The sequence below is a fragment of the Rhodnius prolixus genome, unplaced genomic scaffold (assembly GCF_049639745.1).
Source record: "Rhodnius prolixus isolate KJV_2025 unplaced genomic scaffold, Rpr scaffold_2, whole genome shotgun sequence".
NCBI lineage: Eukaryota > Metazoa > Arthropoda > Insecta > Hemiptera > Reduviidae > Rhodnius > Rhodnius prolixus.
The window spans coordinates 2116630-2138847 of record NW_027411592.1 but is presented as its reverse complement, the minus strand read 5'-3'; the positions used below and the strand labels follow the sequence as shown (position 1 = coordinate 2138847).

General features: G+C 38.3%; 2 protein-coding genes across 7 annotated transcripts in view; one reads left to right on the top strand and one right to left on the bottom strand.

Moving 5' to 3' along the window:
* Nucleotides 1-22218, bottom strand: part of LOC141450208 (rho GTPase-activating protein 100F-like) — a 75051-nt gene that overhangs the window by 38346 nt on the left and 14487 nt on the right. The window contains exon 1 of one of the 6 annotated variants that reach the window (XM_074120394.1): nt 4511-4828. The exons of the other annotated variants lie outside the window; for them this stretch is intronic. Coding sequence (XP_073976495.1) covers nt 4511-4561 — 51 coding nt within the window. The 5' untranslated portion in view covers nt 4562-4828. Of the gene's footprint in view, nt 1-4510; nt 4829-22218 lie in introns of those variants that run through there. 6 annotated transcript variants of the gene reach the window in all.
* frc (UDP-sugar transporter UST74c fringe connection) overlaps nt 7041-22218 on the top strand; it is a 34962-nt gene continuing 19784 nt past the window's right edge. The window contains exons 1-2 of the mRNA XM_074120408.1: nt 7041-7179; nt 7269-7359. The gene's annotated coding sequence lies outside the window, so the exon portion shown is untranslated. The remainder of the gene's footprint in view (nt 7180-7268; nt 7360-22218) is intronic.

The following is a 22218-nucleotide window of genomic DNA, read 5'->3' as shown; positions in this document are numbered from 1 at the left end:
AGCAGGATGATTCTTGCGCTTTTTTCGTCGAACAATGTAACGATCTATTGATTTCTTGGCCAATTAAGGAGCCGTCATAATTTGGAAAAAATCTCTTATGTGATAATGTTAATGTTACACTGATTCAAATGCACACATTGTTAAGCAGTGATGATTCTGAATTCAAAATATGTCAGAAGAGAAATATGATTCTGACACACTCAAAATAAAAAAGTCATAGGAAAAACAACTTCCGTATCCGAAAGTAGGTCACTTAGAACAATAATTATCTTCAATTCATGGCCAACTTAACTGTAGACTTAACCTTGTTACGCGTAATCTTAACCTTGTTTTGGAAGTTAACATTTTGTTTGCTGAATTTATATGTTCAATTAAAAATTTGGTTAGGGGATGGATTACATCCGTCGTAGCGCGCATGTTTTATTGTATCCCTGAACGGTTTCGGACTTGCATCCACCATCAGGGGTATAGAGAATCGGACTTATGTTTACCTCTAGAACTACACTTGCTGACTGTGAGGGGACATTCTCTAGTGTATTACACTATAGAATTACATTATTCACACTGTTTTATATTACACTATACAACAAAAAATATCTTTTTTCGGATTCAGGGGACCTCAAAAGGGTGAAATCTCAAAATAAAAAATCAGACTGAAGTACAATAAAATAGACTTCAGATTTTATAGACAACATGTGGACAACAAGATAGACTAAGGATTGTAACGCATTACTGTCGTGCTAGTCGTGTTTAGCATAACCCCCAGCGCCGTACTAGCTAAAGTAACATCTACTGACCTTTCCTATTTACATTGGATTACTTGATTTTTATTTTAAGTTTTTGCCGTATGAACGTTCTCGTAATTTCACGTAATGCCGCTAGTGTTACGTATTCTGACAGTATTCAGAATGTTTACCTGAATAACTCAATTTTTTTGGCCAAACCTTGCAAACTATGTAGGGGAAACAAATTTTTTTAGGATAACAATGCTTCAGCTCTCTAACCTTATCTCGTTTGCAAAACTGCACATTGCAAATTAAGTCATACTTTAGAAGGGTAGCCTTGTCCAACCCCACCACCTGACAGAATAACTAACTACCCTTAATAATAATAATATTATTTTATTCCTATTATTATTATTCCTATTAATATTATAATTTCTATTATTATGAAACCTAATAAAAATTAAACTACTAATTAAAATGGAGGCAAGACGAGACACCCTGAAGAAGTGGCAAGAAGAATGGGAATCCTGTAAGCAAGGCAGCATGGACAAAATTGTTGATTCCTAGGATTGCAGGATGGTATGATAGGAAACATGGTCAAGTAAATTTCTACTTGACTTAGTTTCTAACAGATCATGGCTGTTTCAGGAAGTATTTGAACACCATGAGAAAAGTAGAGAGTCCTTGCTGTGTGTATTGTAAGGAAGTTCAGGACGATGCACGGCACACATTTTTCGAGGGTAAGAAATGGGACCAAGAAAGATTGCAACTGGAGTTGGAGGTGATAGGAGGAGCATTACCCCAGAGAATATCGTGGGCAAAATGTTAGCCGAGAGGTCCAACTGGACTAAGGTGGACAAGACCGTCAGCGATATTTTTGTAAAAGAAGAAAGTGGAAGAGGAACACTTCAGCTGAAATGAGGGAAAAATGACGGAGTGCATAGTGTTCCCGGTACAGCCTGAACGGTCCCGGGCTGGGTCCATCAAGGAAGACGAGGAAGTGAGGTTTTTTAGTGGGTAGGAATCCCACATAACCGAGCGTATGGTACCTTTATGAAGGTTTTCCTCACTTATATAAAAAAAATTCTCATATTTTTTTTTTTTTTTAATGATTTAAGGCGCGTCAACATCTAAGGTTATTGGCGCCCGGAGATTTTTTCAGTGCACTGCCGGCCTCCGGACAGTGTTCTCTCGTTACAGACAACACTGTCCATCACCAGTGGACAGTGAGCTGTAAGAAGCTCCTAGGAAGAGAAAATCAAAGGGTCAGCAGCTGGATTCGAACCTGGGACCTCCGCGTGGGAGTCCAGTACGCAAACCGCATTTCTTCTTTCTTTTGAGTGTATAAGTGAGTGTTAGACATCATATTAAGGTGGCATTATAGAGGTCTCTACACAACTCGTATCTGTCCCGGAAGTTGTAGATCTCACTGATGTGCTGTGGAGCACCCAAGTTCATAGCCACAGATTTTAGAGGAAATTGAATAAAATAAAAAAATAATAATTAAATAAAACCTAGGCGGTAACCATAAGTAGGTATTTCCCGGTTAGGGAACTTTTTCGCCAAATTATCGTCAGAGCCAATGGGATTTTGAAAGAGGTTAGTTAAGCTACTGGCGGCTTTTCGCCTTTTGAACTTGAGTTACACAAGAATTTCTACAAACTGTTTTTTGAGACATACAGGATCAAAAAATATGACATCGGCGGCCAAAAACTGGTTTTCACAAATCATTGATCTCATTGTATGTGTGACTCTAGCGAAATACAGAAATGAAAATTCCCACATTTCCTTTAAATTCACTTTTTATGATTTCAGTAAACCGGAAGCACCATTTCAATAAACCGGTTTTTGAAGGTTTTTCTTTAAAAAATGATTTTCCGGAAAACAGATCTAGAACTTTTCTTCGTAACTTTAGCCAGAAAACTTATTTAGGGGTATTTCTAGAATAAAGGGGCGGTAGTTTCCTTAAAATTTCACTATTTTACGTAATCTACGGTGCTCATATTTCCTGTTTAACAGGATTCAATTTGTCTTGCTAATTGTCGAGTTTTAAGGAAATGTTTCCACCGGAAGTACTCCGTTTTATACAATTCACATTTTCTCGAAAAAACTAGACTTTTCGGCATATACAGGGTGATCCATTTAAAACGCACCAATCGCTAATAACTTTTTAGGAAAGCGGAATTTCGAAAAAAACCACGAAGTAAACTATATGTCTTTTTTTTGGTCTAGTTTTCAAATTTTCCACCCCCAATGCTGTATCTTCCATTTTTGGCGGAGTTACGACCAAAAACCTGGTTGGGGTTTCATAAGGACCACTGGTTTTGACAATGATTATGGAAACTACATAAAAAAAACTGTGAATAATGACGTTAACCCCGATTTGATACCCCTAATATTTGTCGAGATATTTAAGATCAAAGTTACAATTTTATCTATTCGTGAATGGTTTTCAATATTAATTAGGGAGGTCCTCTGACTGCCAAAAAATGTTATTTGTGACGTAGAAAAACAAAAATAATAATAATTGAATATTTTAGAAAATGTAGTGTAGTGTAATGTAATGGTTGTGGGTGAATCAGGGATAAATTTGTTTCAACATCGAAATAAAAGCAACCATCACATCAGTTTAATGTACCCCGTATGCAAGACTTCTTGACCTACGATTACGGTAAGAATATCCTTATGGTACTTATGAAACCCTAATTGGGTTTTTGGCCGTAACTCCGCCAAAAATGGAAGATACAGTATCGGGGGTGGAAAATTTGAAAACTAGACCAAAAAAAACATATAGTTTACTTCGTTGGTTTTTTCAAAATTCAGCTTCCCTAAAACGTTATTGGTGCATTTTAAATGGATCACCCTGTATTATAGAAAAAATACATTTTTGGGGCAATTTTCGTGGAGAGTTCAGGGTAGGCTTCCCTCCCTATAAGGTTACATTACAGATCATGTACTCTGTTAGTGTGGTAACAATTAAAAAAAAAAGACTCCAGGATTTTGGAGTTAGGAGAATAATGAATGACCTCGAACCTTGAGAGTAGGGGAAAGTCGTATGAGTGTGCAGTTTTTTTGATTTCCGGTCGAAGTGAAATGCGCTTTAAAACGCATATAAATAAAGACAGAGTTCCGGTAAGAACACGTAGATTCCCTTAAAAAAAATCATCTAAGGTAAGTAAAAATTCAAAGTATTAAGATTAATCTAGATAAGATTATGTTTAGATAAAAGTGATAATGGCACGCGTATTAGGAGGGATTTAGTAATCCTGAAGACGCCTATGACCCCTTAATGGGAGAGTATGGGGGCGTGGTGCTGGATTGGCTGGAATAAAAGGCAATAAGGTTTCTATTAAACCCTTAACTCACGCGCATTTATCCAAATCGAGCCAAAAGTTATGGCTGCATATTATTTTAGAGACGAAAAAGCGGAAGGAAGGCAAAATGAATAACGAGATATTCCCCATGAAGCAAACAGTTTAGGAAGGAGATCGCCAGAGGGCAGGGTGGTTGACTGACATACTCTGTTTGATCCTACACATAGACACAACGACCGACACTTGGGGATACAGTAATCTCTCCCCTTCTTATAAGGGTCAAAGTGCGAATTTTATAGGTAGGGGAGTTAAGGCTGCGTGGTGATTCTTTTTAAACAAGGTAGATCAGTAAGGGACTGGTTTTGGTAAGTAATTTTATTTGTTCATAATTTTTGGAATTACTTTTGTTTTTACTTTTGAGTTAGTGCGATGGAAAGTGATTTCTTTTTAAATATAAATAAAACGACAAACCTTTTTCGATGATGTGAAGAAACATCCCGAAGTTCCATCTTTATCGCACATGTCTTGTAGCCGAGAGAGTGTAATTGTGGACAACAATAAACAATAAAACTTACACTAATAACTATACAAAATAGAGAAATTAGTTGATAATAATGGCTACTAGAGTGCACTAAACTAGCGACCAGCGGTTGTACTTGTAGCGGTGAGCGAAACATGGCCGAAGGTCCACCACACTGGCGGCAAACTTTCCGAACGAAGGCTGCAACCGAGCGGCCATAACTGTGGAGGTAGCAGCCAGCCAGCCAGCCAGCCCTGACACACAACAATCAATGAGGAGGGAAAGGCGGCGGTGGCAGCGGCGCGCGCGCGAGCAAGAGCCCGCCACTCCGCCCCGCCAAAAACCAGCGCGCGCGCGGGCCCCAATCTTCCCGCCATACAAACACGTACACACACAGAGCAAAGAGCTGGCGGGCTTTCCATGTGGTATGGTGGGGCGCGGCACATCACTGTATTATCACTGCTAGAGGGCGCCCCTCTGTTTTTCTTTTTCCACCACCCCTACTTCTGCTCCACACTCACACACACGCACGTGCGCGCGCCTTTTGAATACACGCAGCAGTTCACAGCACATTACAAAAATAACAATGCCAATTTTTCTTTTTTTATTAGATCAGAATAAAAATAAATAATTTTTGCGTACAGTTTGCTGAAACCCAAGACCAGTGATCTGGAGTTCATTTAAGGTCGGACGCTCTTAGTTTTTATTGCTTGTGAACCTTAACCTCTTTTACCTCTTTACACTTTGAACCCCTGGTTTTATAAGTTATAGGTCTTTGATACTCTTTCTCTATCAGTCAAATGTTTGCCCTCATCAGTGGCTTTTTTTTTGGGGGGGGGGGTTGTAAGGTGCGCAACATCAAGGGTCCTTTGCACCTAGACTATACTGGAGAATAGACACTTTACTACACAGCCTAATCTACACCTAGTCAATCTACTCGAAACTAACCTAGTGGTTGGCCTAACTCGTATTTCCTTCTAACCTAACTAACTAATGTTGGGTTGGAGTACTCGATATTCCTCGCACCCCATACAGATCTAACCTAAATTTTAAAAATCCTATTTACACAAACTTTATATATACACTCATAAACTCATCCTAATAAGTACATTCACCCCAATAAATACATACATACATCCCTAATATTTACATTCATGCTAATAATTACATTCATCCTAATAAATACATTCCTCCTAATAGATATATTCCTATATATACATTGAGTGGAGTACTCTATACTCAGTGGCTTTGACATTCTACGTGAAACGAGTATAATCATGTGGTCCCCATTAGGTTGACAGAGATCGCGTAATTGTTAGAGTTTTATCTGTTAGAAGTATCAACTCTTAATCACAGTTTTTCACGTGTAGTTCTTTCGGAATGAAATGTCTTATTTCCGTACTGGTAGCCATGCCTCTCTAGTGTTATATCCTTCTTTTCTTCGTATGTTATGAAGTATGTCCAATGAACGCGGTAGTTAATCTGGTTTGTCAGTAAGGGTTTCGTCTTCGATGTTCTGGTATTTAAAGGGGATGATTATTGTAACAGATAATGTCATCTTGTTGCTCATTCTAAATGTTTTTTTTAGCTGTTTCCGCACAAGCGTTTGGCCCGCTTACAAATTGCGAAACACATTCAAAGATCCTGCTTTAAATAATTACAGAGAAATACAAATAACTTGAAATTCTGTATATAATAACCAGAATAAAAACTAAATCGAGAAGGCAGCGTCTACTGAAATTGCCGTCACTTGATTACAACCACTTTTCGTCATAATATTATTTAGTTATTAGGGAAGGGATAAGCTATGCGGTTAGCGTACTGGACTCCCACGCGGGGATACCTGGTTCGAATCCAGCTGCTGGCTCATAGATTTTCTCTTCCTAGGAGCCCCTTACAGACAACACTGTCCGGTGATGAACAGTGTTGTCTGTAACGAGAGAACACTGTCCGGAGGCCGGCAGGGCATTGAAAAAAGCTCCAGGCGCCAATAACATTAGATGTTGACGCGCCTCAATTAAACAAAAAAAAATTATTTAGTCATTATTTTATTGGGATTATTAATATTTATTTCTTCATTTATTTTTGTTAGAGGTATTATAATATCGGCTTCCGTGTTCCTAACTTCCAAACGTGAGACAAAATAGGAAGGGTAATTTTTGAGCAAGTTGGAACGGAAGTTGGTGCGCCTGAATATTTTTGGGGGTAGGGCGGAGAGAGAAAGAGAGAGTGAGTAAGAGGGGGTAGTGAGAGAGAATGTACGAGTAAAAGCCGCGCTCTCTGCTACAGTTGGTTATATGGGTGCGGGGAATATGCGCGCCCACTACTACTCGATTAGGTAGGCAGTGCGAAAACTGTGGCACCAGTTTATAACATAGATAGACGTTGGCAGCCCTGCTACCATGATGATGTTGGTAGTAGTAAGTAGGTAGCAGCAGCAGCATTGGTAGTTTTTACAGTTTTTAGGTTAGAATTTTAGGCGTAACGCGGCGGGGTTTTTAGTAAATGCGGGGAATTCCGAATTACCGGCGTCCTTACCATGGCGCGCAATGTTTAACCCACGGCCACCAAAGTATGTGGGACACTTGGTTTCACGCAGCTTTCCGGCACATTTCCGGATGTAAGCTCCTTTATGTTTGGTTTTTATAATAATTATTTTTGAGGTTTATAAATTTAATCAATTAATTTTTTCTTTTTGTTGTTGTTAAGATATATTTCCGTGAGCGGATATTGTGGGCCAGATGTGCCATAGAATAACCACGGCTTGGAATGCCTAATTACTTCCGCCTTTTTAGCACAGGTAAGAGTTCTCAAATATTTTTGCAAATTTTCATGATTAAAATAATGTTTTTACAGCATTCTTTAAAAAACGGAAGTCACGCATTCAGTTTCTTGACAGAATTCGCTTTGTTCATTTGCTTTATTGTAACAAAATGACGCTGTTGAAGAAAGCATGACGTCATAGCTGCCAGAAATTACCTCCATTTTCAAAATAAAGCCCTTTAAATTACAAAAATAGAAATACCGAATAGTCGCTTACATTTTTCCAACTTGTAATATTGGTTAACTATTTCATACGCATAAATATGTTACTAGTGGTAGAAGCAAACAATTCACTGAAATGGCACATTAGGGTGGCAAATATTAAAATAAAACTACCTAGAAAAAGTGTTCGATCTGAATTAAAAAAAAATCGATAAAAACATTGTCGCAAAAATTAAATACAAAGAATTAAAATCACATTCAATAAAATCGTACTTCCGGACGACTGAATTTCCTTAAAAATGGAAATTTTATTCTAATTAATATTGTCCAGGAAAGTGAACTCATTGTTCAACCATCAATTTCACTGAAATAGCTCTTTAAGGGAACGATCTCTCGTGCGGGAAATTTGTGCTGATTTCCGAATTATTCCCGGAAATAGAAGTTCAAGAGGCCTCTGAGGAATATAAAATTAAGTTTTGATGCGAGTGTTTTTTGGAGCGTAATTTAAAAACAGGAAATGGCGGAAAGGACAAATTTTTATATTTTGACTAAGTGCCTCCACTAAGATGGCTGCCAAGTCTTTCCGGCATATTTTAACGAATTAAATATTTAAATTTAAAATTTGGAAAAAAAAAAGTTTAACGAAAGTGACAAATTTTTAGTTTCAAGCATAAATTGCGCTAAGAGGAAGTCATGGGAGTGAAAATCGCGCAATAATTTATTGTAAAAATTAACCATTAATCATCGATTAATAAAGAGAATACAGAAATTAAGCGCCCCCTCCGTTTAGCAAGAAAATAAACCTTTTACTGCAGACACATGGACGTGCTCTAGAATCAATCACCACATGTAGTAGACTGGCCAGCCTGGGGGAATACCCATGATTCAGCGTGGTGCTCGGGGCCTTACACACATTACTTGCAAAAGGAGGAGGGAGGGTAGTTAAATTCTGTAGGCCTAACTTTTATCGATTTTTAGGTTTATCGATGTGTGACTGGTCGGAAAGAAAAATCGTAGTAATGACTTTCTCTGACGTGGATTCACAAAGATTTCCTTCTATTCTTTGAAAGTAGTTTTAATCGATAAGGAATTATAATTTTTGATTGCAGATCGATTACAACATATATTCACAATATATATTCTTTGGCCCAAAGACAATCATAATCACCCTTACCTACATTTAATAATTCAGGCTTTAAGGGCTAAACTAGTCGTTATATACAATTTCCAAAATTGAAGAGTAAAAGCAAAGAAGCATTATAATAATTGCATTGACGTGATGCCATTTTATTAGAGCTCTTTCTGCAGATGGAGCCGTGTATTAACATCAATCGATACAAATTATCTGTGAGATATTTGTGACTTTGTTCGTATTCAGAAAAAACAGAGGAGCTATCGTGACGACCCGAATTCATAATGTCCCACCCTTATCATCATTACGTGGTAATTGTTTACGTCACCGTTTGTCGTGTTTCGTCTTCCTCTTTTTTCAAACACGCGTCCAACATCTGAGGTCTTTTGGCGCCTAAAAAAACTTTTTTCCAGCACACTTCCGGTCTCAAAAGACTTTGTCCATCACCGGAACTGTAAGAGAAGCTCCTAGGAAGGGAAAAACTGAGGGTTGGCAAGTAGCTGAAGATATCTTTGTTGGGACCCAGCATTCGTAATTTTCACACAGCTGATCCGTTCGCTTGGTTCTGCCCTTTTTTAACATGAACACTCACACGAACATATTCAATGCTTACCAACATTATCCAGATGGTAAATTTTGGAACGCATCTAAGGAGGAACGACTTCCTTCACAAAAGGCTCATTTTAATATGAAATTCGACTCACGTGGAACCCACACACTAGACTTTAAAGACAAGCAATGACGAAACGTGCGAAACTGCTCTACAGACTTCTTGGACGACGCTCCAAATTACCCGCTGAACTCAAGCGCTTAATATACAGTACTATCCTCAAACTTATGTGGACTTACAGGACTAGAGCTGTGGGGTTCAGCCAAACCTACAAAACATACGGACAGTACAGGATATTTCAGTCGAAACTCTTCCGACAGATAGCTGACGCACCTTTCTACGGTGACTAACCTCACCCTTCACACCGACCTCAACATCCCCTTCACAGACCAACTCGCCAAGACTAAATATCAAAAATTCCATACTACTCTCTCGACTAGCTCTAATCCTCTTGTACTGCCTCGCCACCTCTGACATCTCTAACAATACTCCTCGACGACTGAATCGCCAGTGGCCCCGCGACTTCCTTACAGTCTGAAGAACTAAATCTCTCCTCTCTCCTACTCATATTCTCCTCCTCACACTCTCCTCTCTCCTACAGAGAGTGCTACCGCTGGGTAGCTTCTCTCCTCCCGCTCTCCTCCCGCACCAGTTCATCTCATTCACCTCCTATTTACTTATTGTATATATTTATACAGATTGTAAATTACAAACTAAATAAATAAAAAAAAAAATATGAAATCCGGTTTCACAAACCGGATATTATTACCAACAAATTAAAAGTGTGTTAATAATTGGGATTTAGGTAAAAAGGTAACAGCTGATACTGAAAATTATACCAGCAGGCACTCGACAGAAGGGGATTGGCTCAGCATTACAGGCGTTCAGGGTTCCTACGCGGAGATATTGGGTTCGAATCCAGCTGTTGGCTCTTACATTTCCTCTTTGTGGGAGCTTCTTACAGCTCACTGTCCAGGAAGCGGCAGTGCGCTGGAAAAAGAGCTCCGGAAGCCATTAACCTCAGTTGTTGGTGCGCTACCCAAAGTTGTGCGAATTTGGACTTTCTAGATTTTTTTTTTTTCTCTTTGTCTCCATTCAAAAACTAGGAGTTTCTACTCAAATCAAATTTGATCATTTAGCGCGAGTTGTAGGGAACACGTGGATTAGATTACTTTTTTTCGATTCCAAGATCTGGTTTTATTTAAAAAATAAATACTTCGCATGCCTCATTTCAAGAATAGCATACGATCGGAAGAGAGAGCAGGCAAAATTCTAGTCTTAGAGGAAGAAATGCCTTGCCGCCTATCCAGCCGACAGTATCTAGGACATCCGGTTATCACCCTGTCTAACGAATTCCCAGACGACACACGAGGTGTGTTCGGGACTTGGGTGGATGAACTTAAATTCCAGCAGAGTTACATTTCCAAAATCTTATTTGGAAAGACTTTAATCAACATTCCAGTCAACATACAGGAAACTAGTCTCCAGCTCCTCCACTCATTGTTACCAACATAATGTTACATCCTGGTACGGAAGTAGAGTGGCGAAAATATTTGTTTACTGTCTTTATCTTGTATTTGTTAAGAGGAGTTATGACGTGATAAATTCTTAAAATATATCTTTTAACCAGAAGTATTAATCTTACAGACTGCTATTTGAAACGCTTTCCGTCTTTGACCAGAGTTAAGCGGTGGAATTTAGTTTTTTTTAAAAAAAAAACCCACAGTGTGCGGAATTAAAATCAGACAATGACGTGTATACACGTCGAACGCAGGAGGGCAAAACAACCAAAAGTTTACAATAGTCGTAATAGTCACTGCAAGCGACTTTTTCCAGCAATCTCTCTTGGGGGCTTGAGATTACCAGAGTGTTCAAAATCTTGCACAGCTTCACGTATGCATTGCCTCTAGTTAACTATGGGACGCAAGAGCTTTCACAAGGAAGAAACAGAGCTTTTTGAATTCTGTGCAAAATGAAATCATGCTCGAACGGAGGTCTGAACCTCTAAGGTAAAAACGGGCATTGCACAAGGGGTTGAGAGCTTCTATTTGTGTGCGTAATTCCCCAATCTCTAATGCGGGAGACCAAACATGTACCAACCACTTATCATTTGGCTGGCTCCCTCCAACCCCCTCCGTGTAAAATACTTGGCAGTTCTATTGGTAAGATAAACGAAAACATCCCGCCAAATGATATACTTATTGCATTTTATTAAAATTTCGAGTTTTTTGTAGTTAATGGCAATTTTATATTTTTCACAACGAGTATACGACGTCGAACGCACCGTAATAGAGATTTGGTTTGACGTGTGTACACGTCAAATACGCTTAACTGGTTAGTTTGGTTTATAAACAGAATTTAAATTATTATTGATAATTTTTTTCCTTTTCAGCATATATTTCGGCGCATATACTCCCATGACCATGATTTCCTTCCTGAAAATATTCAGCTCCATCAATAGATGTCATTTCCGGCTTTGCAGGAAGTATTTCTTGTGATATTGGGGCGCAGAAAGAAACCTTTTTTTTTTCTCATTGAACTTCTTTTTCACCGAAGTTTCGCGGCCAATTAGAAGCTCTCTTCAGGGGTAGATTTCTTTAGTGGGAAGAAACTGAGTCAGTTAGGACCTTGAAAGAGTAATGTGGGTGTTCACAACAAAAAATAGACGAAGAAATGAAAAGGAAAATGTGGGAACAGTTTTTTTCCATCCTTTTAGTACTAGAGAGGAAGGATTGCTGTCAGGAGCAGTTCCTTTGATTGGCAAGGATGTCTAGAGGCGAGTTAGTTGGGAAGAAATTAGTAGACAGAGCTAGAGGGACAGCCGTGGGACATGGAAACTTCATTAGGAGAGACCCACACTCGGGTGCGTTGCGGTGGCCACCTCCTCCCACTAACAGGAACACCCCCACAAGTGACGGACCTAACTAAAAGTGGCCGGCAGTGCCCAGAGCTAAGTGCCGCTAATAACAGCAGCATTGTGCCACTCTCCCCACTTCCGTTCTACTTCCTCCTTTAATTTATTCATTCGTTGATTATTTTATAAGTGTCGCTTTCACTTCCGCTAAATGGCCGGTAAAAACAGCTGAGCGGTGGCCCACTCTCATGACTTCCTCTAAAGACTCCAATTCTCAACGTTCTAAACTTACACAGTTTGTTCCTACTTCAAATATTTGTGTCACGTTTAAATTTTATTAAAATTATGCGATTTTAGTAAAACCCCGTAGATATCACTACGTCACACGGAAGCATACCTCAACCCTAAAACTGATGTCCACCCTCCCATAATTATGTAAGTAAAGATTTTTTTTTTTAATGATTTAGGGCGCGTCAACATCTAAGGTTACTGGCGCCAGAAACTTTTTTCAGTGCACTGCCGGCCTCCGGACAGTGTTCTCTCGTTACAGACAACACTGTCCATCACCAGTCGACAGTGAGCTGTAAGAAGCTCCTAGGAAGAGAAAATCTAAGAGGCCAGCAGCTGGATTCGAACCTGGGACCTCCACGTAGGAATCCAATACGCTAACCGCATAGCTAATCCCTTCCCTAAGTAAAGTTATCTACGCGTAACGTAACGTGACGTAAATGCAAAGGCTTCACAGGAAGTAAAGTAAAGTAATCGTCTATTTTTTCAGGCAGGGCTTAACGTCCAACTACCAATTAGGTGTCGTGGACGGTGACGACTAGCAAACATACTTTACTGTAAATTACTTTTATTAACCATTAAATAAAATCCAAGGCCTCTAGACCGGGAATCGAACCCAGGTACCACATATTAGCTTTGCAGGTCTCGCCTCTTAACCGCTCGGCTACCGTGGCGCCCTCTTTACAGGAAGTATTTTAGAAAAACCTCATTGAGGAAGGAACACATTTAATAACAGTACGAGAAGATCGTCAGTCAGGAAGGAATCTTTAGAGGTAAGCCTTCCCAATGCTTTCTTTAAGGAGCGTCCTAAATTGTAACTTTGTCGGTCTGTAGGTACGCTGTACCAAGCTTGGTGGTGGACAAAATACGGAAAAAGTGAAAAAAATCTTCTAAGTAAAGATTGTGCTTCCGGGTGAAATAGACTGGGAGCTTCCGGGGGGATCGCAAAATAAATAAAAATAGAAATTTTCTTACTGTTCCTTATTTTTGGTGACTGAATCATAGTTTACTATTGTCCTATTGGATGAAAAAAATTAATGCCAGTTTCAGGTCATTATAAACTTTATTATGCCGCGAGCTTTCGATCAAAGGGACTATAGGTCCATCTTCTAGGGCTAATTGGTAATATACTGTTTTTTACATCATTAGAGGGTTGGTGTGTCTTCCTGTCTTGTCTGTTCATGGACACAGTTTGTTCCTACTTCAAATATTTGTTTCACGTTTAAATTTCAAAATTTTAAATGGAACTCCATGAACAGACAAGACAGAAAGACACACCAACCCTCTAATGATGTAAAACAGTATATGGTAAATTAGCCCTGAAGATGACCTATAGTCATCTAGGTCGAAAGCTCGCGGCAGAATAAAGTTTATAATGACCTGAAACTGGCAATAATTTTTCATCCTATAGAAATTTTATTCTTTATACGACAAACGCACAGATAGACAAAGTCTATTCTCTTAAAAGTCGCATTTTTTTTCTGATTCCTAGGACCTCAAAAAAATAAACATATGGCTGGTGTAAACTAGTGTGGTCCGGGAAAAGCTGTGACGTCACGCTTCCTTCAATAGCATCATTTCACTTAGTTACGTATAATATTGATTTATTTTTATTTTTTATATTCAATTCAAGAAAATTTATCCACGTTAATGGACAGTTAGAGATAGTCCTGCGGGTCTTCTCTGGTGATTCTTTTTTATTACCATCTATTTCCTCTTAATCTAAACGAAGGACTTCCAGTTGTTGTTAAACAGAATTATTTTTCTTTCTTTCCTTTTTGTTTACCAAACTATAAACAAAAAGGAAAAAAAGAGTTCAAAGATGGAAGAAGATGTGAAGTAGCACCGTGTCTGGTGAAGACGTCAGGACAGGAAGTGGTGCCGCTGACTGTAGACAAGGCGCTATTCACATCTCGAGTGGATCCACTTCCGTCCTTTCCTTGTTTCTAACGTCTTGAAAAAAAAACTAGTCTCCGCTTCATAATTTTTACTCAAATTAAATGAATAAACCAATTTGTAGTATGAATACTCACACGAATTTGTTTACGTCATTAAATTTGCACAAAACTGAGAATTGGAGGGGAAAAGGTGGCTAAGCGGAATCGTTTTTTTAGCGTCATGAAGAAAGCGTGACGTCAAAGCTTCCCCTAAAAACCCATTAAAATCATGGTTCTTGAAAATTATTCAGGTCAAAAATGATGGGACAACAATCTTAATGAGGAAATTCATCTGAAGATCAATTTTAAACCACAGAATTTTAGCAATAAATCTGATGCAGTTGGCAGAATTGTCTCTTAATTAGTACTGTCCTTGAATTTAGGATTGAAATTGCGATTCAGGGTGCGTTCCACTAAGCGCTCACAACGATCAAAATATACCTTCCAGCCGTTCCACATGACGACCACAGTCGTAGAGGGTCGAGGCGAAATCGTCACTAATGACGTCATTATTTTCGCTCACAACGCCTCACCTTAAGGTGCTGGATCGAAGTGGGCGTTCAGAAATTTTGCGCAATTTTTAAAAGCAAAGATGGCGACCGAAAAAATTATATCAGGTAAATGAAAGTATTATCTCATGTAAATAATAGAATGTGTTTCTCGAAAGTCTAAAAAAAATAATAAAATGAAAAATTACTTATCCCTTTACATACTAAATCACTGAATAACGACCAATTACACTTTGATAGTTACGTGGCCTAAGTTTTCGCTTTTCACTATTGCGATTTTGTAAAATTGCATTCCACTCTTCATCGGAACTAGATGAAGAACTTTCTAAAGCATTATTACGTTGCATTAATAAATATCCTACTGTAGCCACAAAAGATATTTTAATTTTATTTAAACGTAAATTTTATAAATACTCCACGAAAATGTGATATAAAAAATTGCATTATATTGTTTATATTATATTTTTAATATAAGTCAACTTTACCAATAATTAATAAAGTTTATTATAAAATTAAAAAACAACCTCTTCAAGCTTCTGGACTTATTTTCGAGGTAGCCATTTGTAATGTTGAACATGAACGGTTAAAACGCCCCATAGTCCATTCCACTTGAGTTTTCGATTGTAACGCTCGCAAGCAAGTGGAACGGGCAAAACCGCGATCGTGAGCGTGATCGTTGTGAGCGCTTAGTGGAACGCACCCTCAGTCTGCAGTGCTTTGGATAATTTCGCTGAAGTATATCTGTCTCAATATTTATTAAAAGATTTTTGGACATAATTTTATCTTGACTTGATGAATCAACAAGTATAGTGTGTGAGACGGAAACTCTTAGTTGAAGTCGAATTCACGATACCAACCTGAGGATGGCTGAATGTCTGAAATCATTCAAGAATATAAACAACATTCGTGCTACGACCGTTAAAATCAGCCATAAATAAATTTCCTTACGATATTTTGTTTCCTATACTACTAACGGTAGCGGAAGCGGAAACGTTTGGTCGTATTGTCTATTTTCTTGAAAATAGATTAAAAGAAAAATATTATCTAAGAATATATTCCCTATTTTGAAGTTATGGCTGCCAATCAATGACCCAAAACTGGATCCCTAAATCCAGAGAAAGAGTGTGAGAGAGAGTCCCCTCTCTTCCTAGGGGTGCATGACGCCCACGGTCTTTATAACCAACTACTGCCGCTAGTGAAGAGGCGTGTTATGTTAAAATTTCTAAATTAATTTCTAAAGTTATGAGTCAGAATGGGCGTTGCAAACAGAACCAATGAAGTAAAAGCAAGCCATGAAAATTTATGAACTTGCTAAATGTGCAACAGTTTAATAATTTATTATTGGTTATTGTTAGCCCCCTCCCATAACCATCACTACCAATGCCCTAACGGTTCTAGCCACTGCGTATGCTTATAGCTGGCAATAAAGCTAACCAAACACTAATTAAATCTCGAGAACCCCCCCCCCTCGAATCGTTATTTCCTTAACCAGGGTTAAGAATATTTACTGATCTGTGATGTACGAGAACATATCGTGTAACGAAGTGGCCTTGGGGCGCCGAGGGGGATGTAGCTATTGTCCGTGGAGATTGTTCTGGGAGTTGAGTGACCGAAGTCTGCAACAGTCCATCACTGTATAAACAAAAGGCCAGACTTGACCTGAGCCGGAGAAGAAAGGTCTAGATGGTTCTGAGAGTGGAGTGACCGAAGTCTATAACAGCTGATAAAATTAGAACTTCCTGCTGACTAACCCTACGCGATATACTAGCTAGCCTTCCAGCGATTTCCGGTTTCTGACTTACAGTAATACAATCACACTCACACTCTCAAAATAAAAAATCAGTCCGGTGAAAGAAGAATCTCTAGATTGTAGACAACGCACCACTTACTTCCGCAATCAAATTTTTCTTAAATGAAATTTAGAACTTTGTACAGGAAGTTCACTTGATTGGCTGTTGTACCGGAAGTAATGTTGAGGGAATTACTAAGCTAACAACAGCGCTCCCGTGAAGAAGTTTGTAACCAAAGTAATAGGCTTCCAAACATTTTGTGTACAAGTTAAAATGGAAACTTTAAACACTTAGAATTAACCAGAACTATTTTTGGAAAGTCGTACATCCGGTAGACTGGACTTACAACTCGGTATTTAGGTTAAGACAATTCCTACACATTAATACCATCAGGTGGAATGACGGTAAAAACTGCCGCTAGAATAGAATTTAGTGAAATAATATTTGAAGTACAACGTGAACAGTAAGTAAAAATTATTTCAAATCTGAAATATCTCGGAACAATATTTGCTAATCTGTGATCTACGAGAACATATCGGATCCTCTCGTATTTTACATAATTAGATTAGATTGTTTTAGACGGGCGGCTCCACCAGAAAGGGGAAGGAACGCAGCCAATCCAAAATGCCCATTGTTACCAATGCCCATTGATACCGAGGCTTTAAAACAACAAATCCGGATAAAAGTTGCAGATGCTAATACAATAAACTTATAAAGTAGCAACAGGACACTAGGGAGCATGGCGACTCAATCGCCCAGTGCACTGAATAAACCTAGAAAGTTCGTTAAGATTACCAGATCCCACAATCTCCGCGGTAGGGAAACATTTAACCTCCCGAAGACACGAGTAATTTAGTTTTCAGAATAAACGGGGACACACCTCAAGAAAGTGCCGCACAGTCTCATTGGACTCACCACAGCCAGCGCAAATTGGCGAGACTGGGTAAGGCCACATTTGAAAAAAGATGGTACGCTAAATTTGCATGTCCACTCAACCAACCTGAACCAACTGGCCGGATCTGGGGGACCTGCTAAAACCAACTATAGCCAGTTTTGACAGGCCAAGGATTTCCTTAGCCTGGCGGCAGTTTCAGCTCGGGATCTCCACCGTTTCTGATGTTCTTTCAGAATCCACTGCTCCACACCTCTGTTCTAACAACGTCAATAGGATACAGGGATAATGGGCTGAGCGAGTCATTGTTATCAACGCAGCTCCTTCCTTTGCTGTTTTATCAGCAAGTTCAACCCCAAGATCCCGGAGTGATCAGGGGACCAAGCAACCGAAACAGTATTCAAAGCTCCCAACAAATTAAGAGCAACGTGGCAAGAATTGACCGAAATTTGGTTCCTACTAGGAGAGGCCAGAGCTTTAATTGCAGCCTGGCTATCCCCGTGAAGAACCTAATATCAGTATCGGCAAATCACTTCCAGCGGAAGGGATATTAATCCCTACCATCTCAATGGCAGCCAACTCCGCTTATATTTTACATAATAGTCATAGACCTATACTTTTACATATGTTTCCTGTACACAAAGGAAATGAAGCCGAAACACCGGAAAGCCTTCCGGAAATAGGGGCACTTCTGGTCAGCTGATATAGACCTAATCTCTATTAATCAGCTGATGAGACTATTTTTACGGAAATATCTGCCCCCACTTTCCTTCTTGAAAGTGTCCTGAGATTAATGTACTTTAGGGAAAAGATATTGTTTCAAGAATCAGATGATATTTCGAACATTAAATGTATAGACCTATTTGTTCACAATCTTAGATCAAGGTTTCCAGTGTTAAATCCAGAATAGTGGAGTCACCACCAGGATATTGGTACACCTTTAAGGGATATCCGGTCTTTAGGGCCAATCTGTAGAAAAAAAAATAAAGATCTTTCAATATGGTTGACAGAATCTTCTTCCGTTAAAAGTGGCGGCGAAATGCAACTAAGACCGACCCTTTCCGCAAAAGGGAAGCTCTCCCACACTCCCCTCTAACATTTGGCTTGTCGCCAAATAAGAAGCTTAACTTACGGCCAAAGAAACCCTCCTGCTCTTCGTGTGGTCCCCGTACAGCTAGTCAACTGTAAGACATTCCAAACTTGTTCCTCCCCTATCCCGGTCTGCCAACAGCCAGCCAGGTGGTACTTACCCCTCAGGAGTTCCCCATTTACACCACCATCCTCCACACAGCTCTGCCAGTTCCAGCCAAATAGCTACAAGATTGTTAAACAAGATTTATCTTTCTCTGTATACAGTCTAAATAACAATTTTCTACAACAGCCTTGTTGTGTTAATTGCATCATTCCAGTTTGTTATCTCGAGATCTGTGTCGTTACCCGGCGTATTGAACAATTATCTCACAAATAATAGTCAAAAATTTAATTAACACCAACAGACGATCTGTGCGGATCTGTCTTGGCATTTTTAACCTGAATATATCTGAATTTATCCTCATTAAACATAGGCTTCGTATGTTCGCGAGACTAATTATATACAGGGTGTTCCATTTTAAGACGGCTCAAATGCATTTCATGCTTAAACGGTTAATCTGAGCAAAAAATAGTAGAGGAAATATTTGTTGCCCGTCCACCTCCAGTTTCAGAATATGTGACTTGATTTTAGATTCCTGCCCGCATACGCGGCTGACGCGAGACCAAAAGTAAAGGGTTCCGCAGTTGACCCCCATTTTCATGTACACAGTTTTAAAAAGTTATGAAAGTAACCGGAAACCGCAATTCGATATCTTCAAAATTAAAGGTGCTAGGCCATTTCAAAATCTGGTATTTATTAATCATATTTCAATTTTTTACCTTGTTATCAAAGAGAAAGAAGAGCACGCGATAGGTCATTTTTATGTATTTTTTCATCCCCTTTCTACTGAAAATATTGCCAAGGCAGTAAAGCTAGTATTTTTCTCAATATCGGGAAATAAGTCGTTTTCTGAGTGATTTTTCTAAGAAAAATCAAATGTTAAGAGCTTTAGATGTTCTCAAGCATACACAAAATGGGTAAAAATTAATTTTACATCTGTTACAAATAAGAAGGTTTAATAATTATATGGTAATTTTGGGAGAGTTGCGTTTAATTACCAAAAAAATTGGAAACCTCCTGCCGCATATTTAAGTGATCAATATCTTTCATGTAAAGGATCAAACTTATTCCTTAATTTATCACTTTACGCAACTTGTGCAGCATGTACTGTGCCTTCAAAGGTGCCTCCTCAGAAACAGAGAGCAGTTGATAACCTCCTGGCTAACCTGGCTTGTAAGCCACAGGAGGCACCTTTGAAGGCACAGTAACATGCTGCACAAGCTCCGTAAAGTGCATTCTTTGATAAATTAAGGAATAAGTTTGATCCTTTACATGAAAGATTATTGATTATTGATTGCACCGTATTTCATTATTATTATTTCTTTAATCTTTTAAATAAGTAAAAGTTCCATATTTGTGGAAAAGCTTGCTAGCCAGCGAACACGCAAATGAAGTTGTGGTGAGCTTTATTATTACAAGTTATGTTGAAATATTTCCAATAATCCATCATTAGCAAATATAATCTACCCAGCATCCCCCATCACATCCGTCTGCTCAGGTAGAAAGAGAGAGAGAGCCCGCAAACTTTATCTCCCTCAACTTCATTTATTTCAGTTTAATCCACCAGGCTGCGCCACCGACCTCTCCATTTCACTATTTTTCTCCAACAGAGACGTTAAAACAAATATATGTTCGTCTGTATGTCCCTATATCTATATATATGGAGACCGGAAAGACCGCTGTCTATCTACCGGATCAATAAACTAATCAAGTGAATGCGCCCTCATGGACAATTAATACCAGCTGTTCACTGAATCAAATGATTCTCCAGCATCCGCTTTCCTCTGAATAAATATTAGGGAACCCACGAACTTCCTGATAAAATAGTGTTTAATATTCCTGTTTTTGCGAGCTTATCCTCACTCTTCTTTATCCAGGTTAAGTTTTAATATAGAAAAATTGAAATTGAACCTGGGAAAGTGGAAAAGCGGACGTAAACTCATAAACAGAACAAATCTTGGGAATTGCTGAAAGATGTAAGGTTATTATGGACGGGAATTCTTGCAAACTCTTGGGAAATTGCAAAGTGAAGGGAAAATCTAGTCAGGATTTTCGTGTTGGAAGATCTAAATTTTTCTTCCTTTAGGCATTATTTTTAGAAAACTACCTTGCTCCATTTCTTTGGACCGGAAAGAATTGCTTAAAACGTGTTTCAGATGACTTTCCATCTGAAAATAAATAAACCTAACCCATACGTCTTTCATGAACACGGAAAATTTCTGCGAAAGCGTTGGATTCCCCATCCGAAAACTACCTACTTCAAAAATACTAAAGCAAGCAAATGCCTCCTCTGATATTTACTTCCAAGCTAGAAAAGGCAACTACAGAAACCCAAATAAATCTTAGAGAAACCCATAATAACTATAATGCTCAAACCTTAAAAATACTTAATAACAGTAGCTTTGTACTAAATAATATAGTTTTCTTCAATTATATTCTTAATCTATGTGTTCCTCCCACAATGTTATGTATTATATGGAAATAGATAAAAAGATAAAACAAGCATACATTTAGGACAGCGAATTATTAAAGTAAATTACTAAAAGAAATAGGTTATCAGATACAGAAGGTTAAAATTTGACCGTTTTTAAATTCTTTCAAATTTCAAACCTTTATATCTCTGTTTGTATTGTTTAGATTTTAATCATTTCTTTACCAAACTGTAGAGAATACATTACTCTATAACCGACATAAATAGCAATCTTGCAGTGATAATAGTTATCGAGAAATAGAGGGTTAAAGTTTAGAGGGTTTGTATTTGCTTCAAATTTCAAACCTTAATATCTCTCTTCGTATTGATCAGATTTTATTCATTTCTTTACCAAATTCTAGAGAATACATTTCTCTATAGCCAACATAAATAGCAATCTTGCTGTGATAATAGTTATCGAGAAATAGAGGGTTAAAGTTTAGAGCGTCTGTATTTGCTTCAAATTTCAAACCTTAATATCTCTCTTCGTATTGATCAGATTTTATTCATTTCTTTACCAAATTCTAGAGAATACATTTCTCTATAGCCGACATAAATAGCAATCTTGCAGTGATAATAGTTATCGAGAAATAGAGGGTTAAAGTTTAGAGCGTCTGTATTTGCTTCAAATTTCAAACCTTAATATCTCTCTTCGTATTGATCAGATTTTATTCATTTCTTTACCAAATACTAGAGAATACATTTCTCTATAGCCGACATAAATAGCAATCTTGCAGTGATAATAGTTATCGAGAAATAGAGGGTTAAAGTTTAGAGGGATTGTATTTGCTTCAAATTTCAAAACTTTATATCTCTCTTCGTATTGATCAGATTTTAATCATTTCTTTACCAAATTCTAGAGAATACATTTCTCTATAGCCGACATAAATAGCAATCTTGCAGTGATAATAGTTATCGAAAAATAGAGGGTTAAAGTTTAGAGGGTTTGTATTTGCTTCAAATTTCAAACCTTTATATCTCTGTTTGTATTGTTTAGATT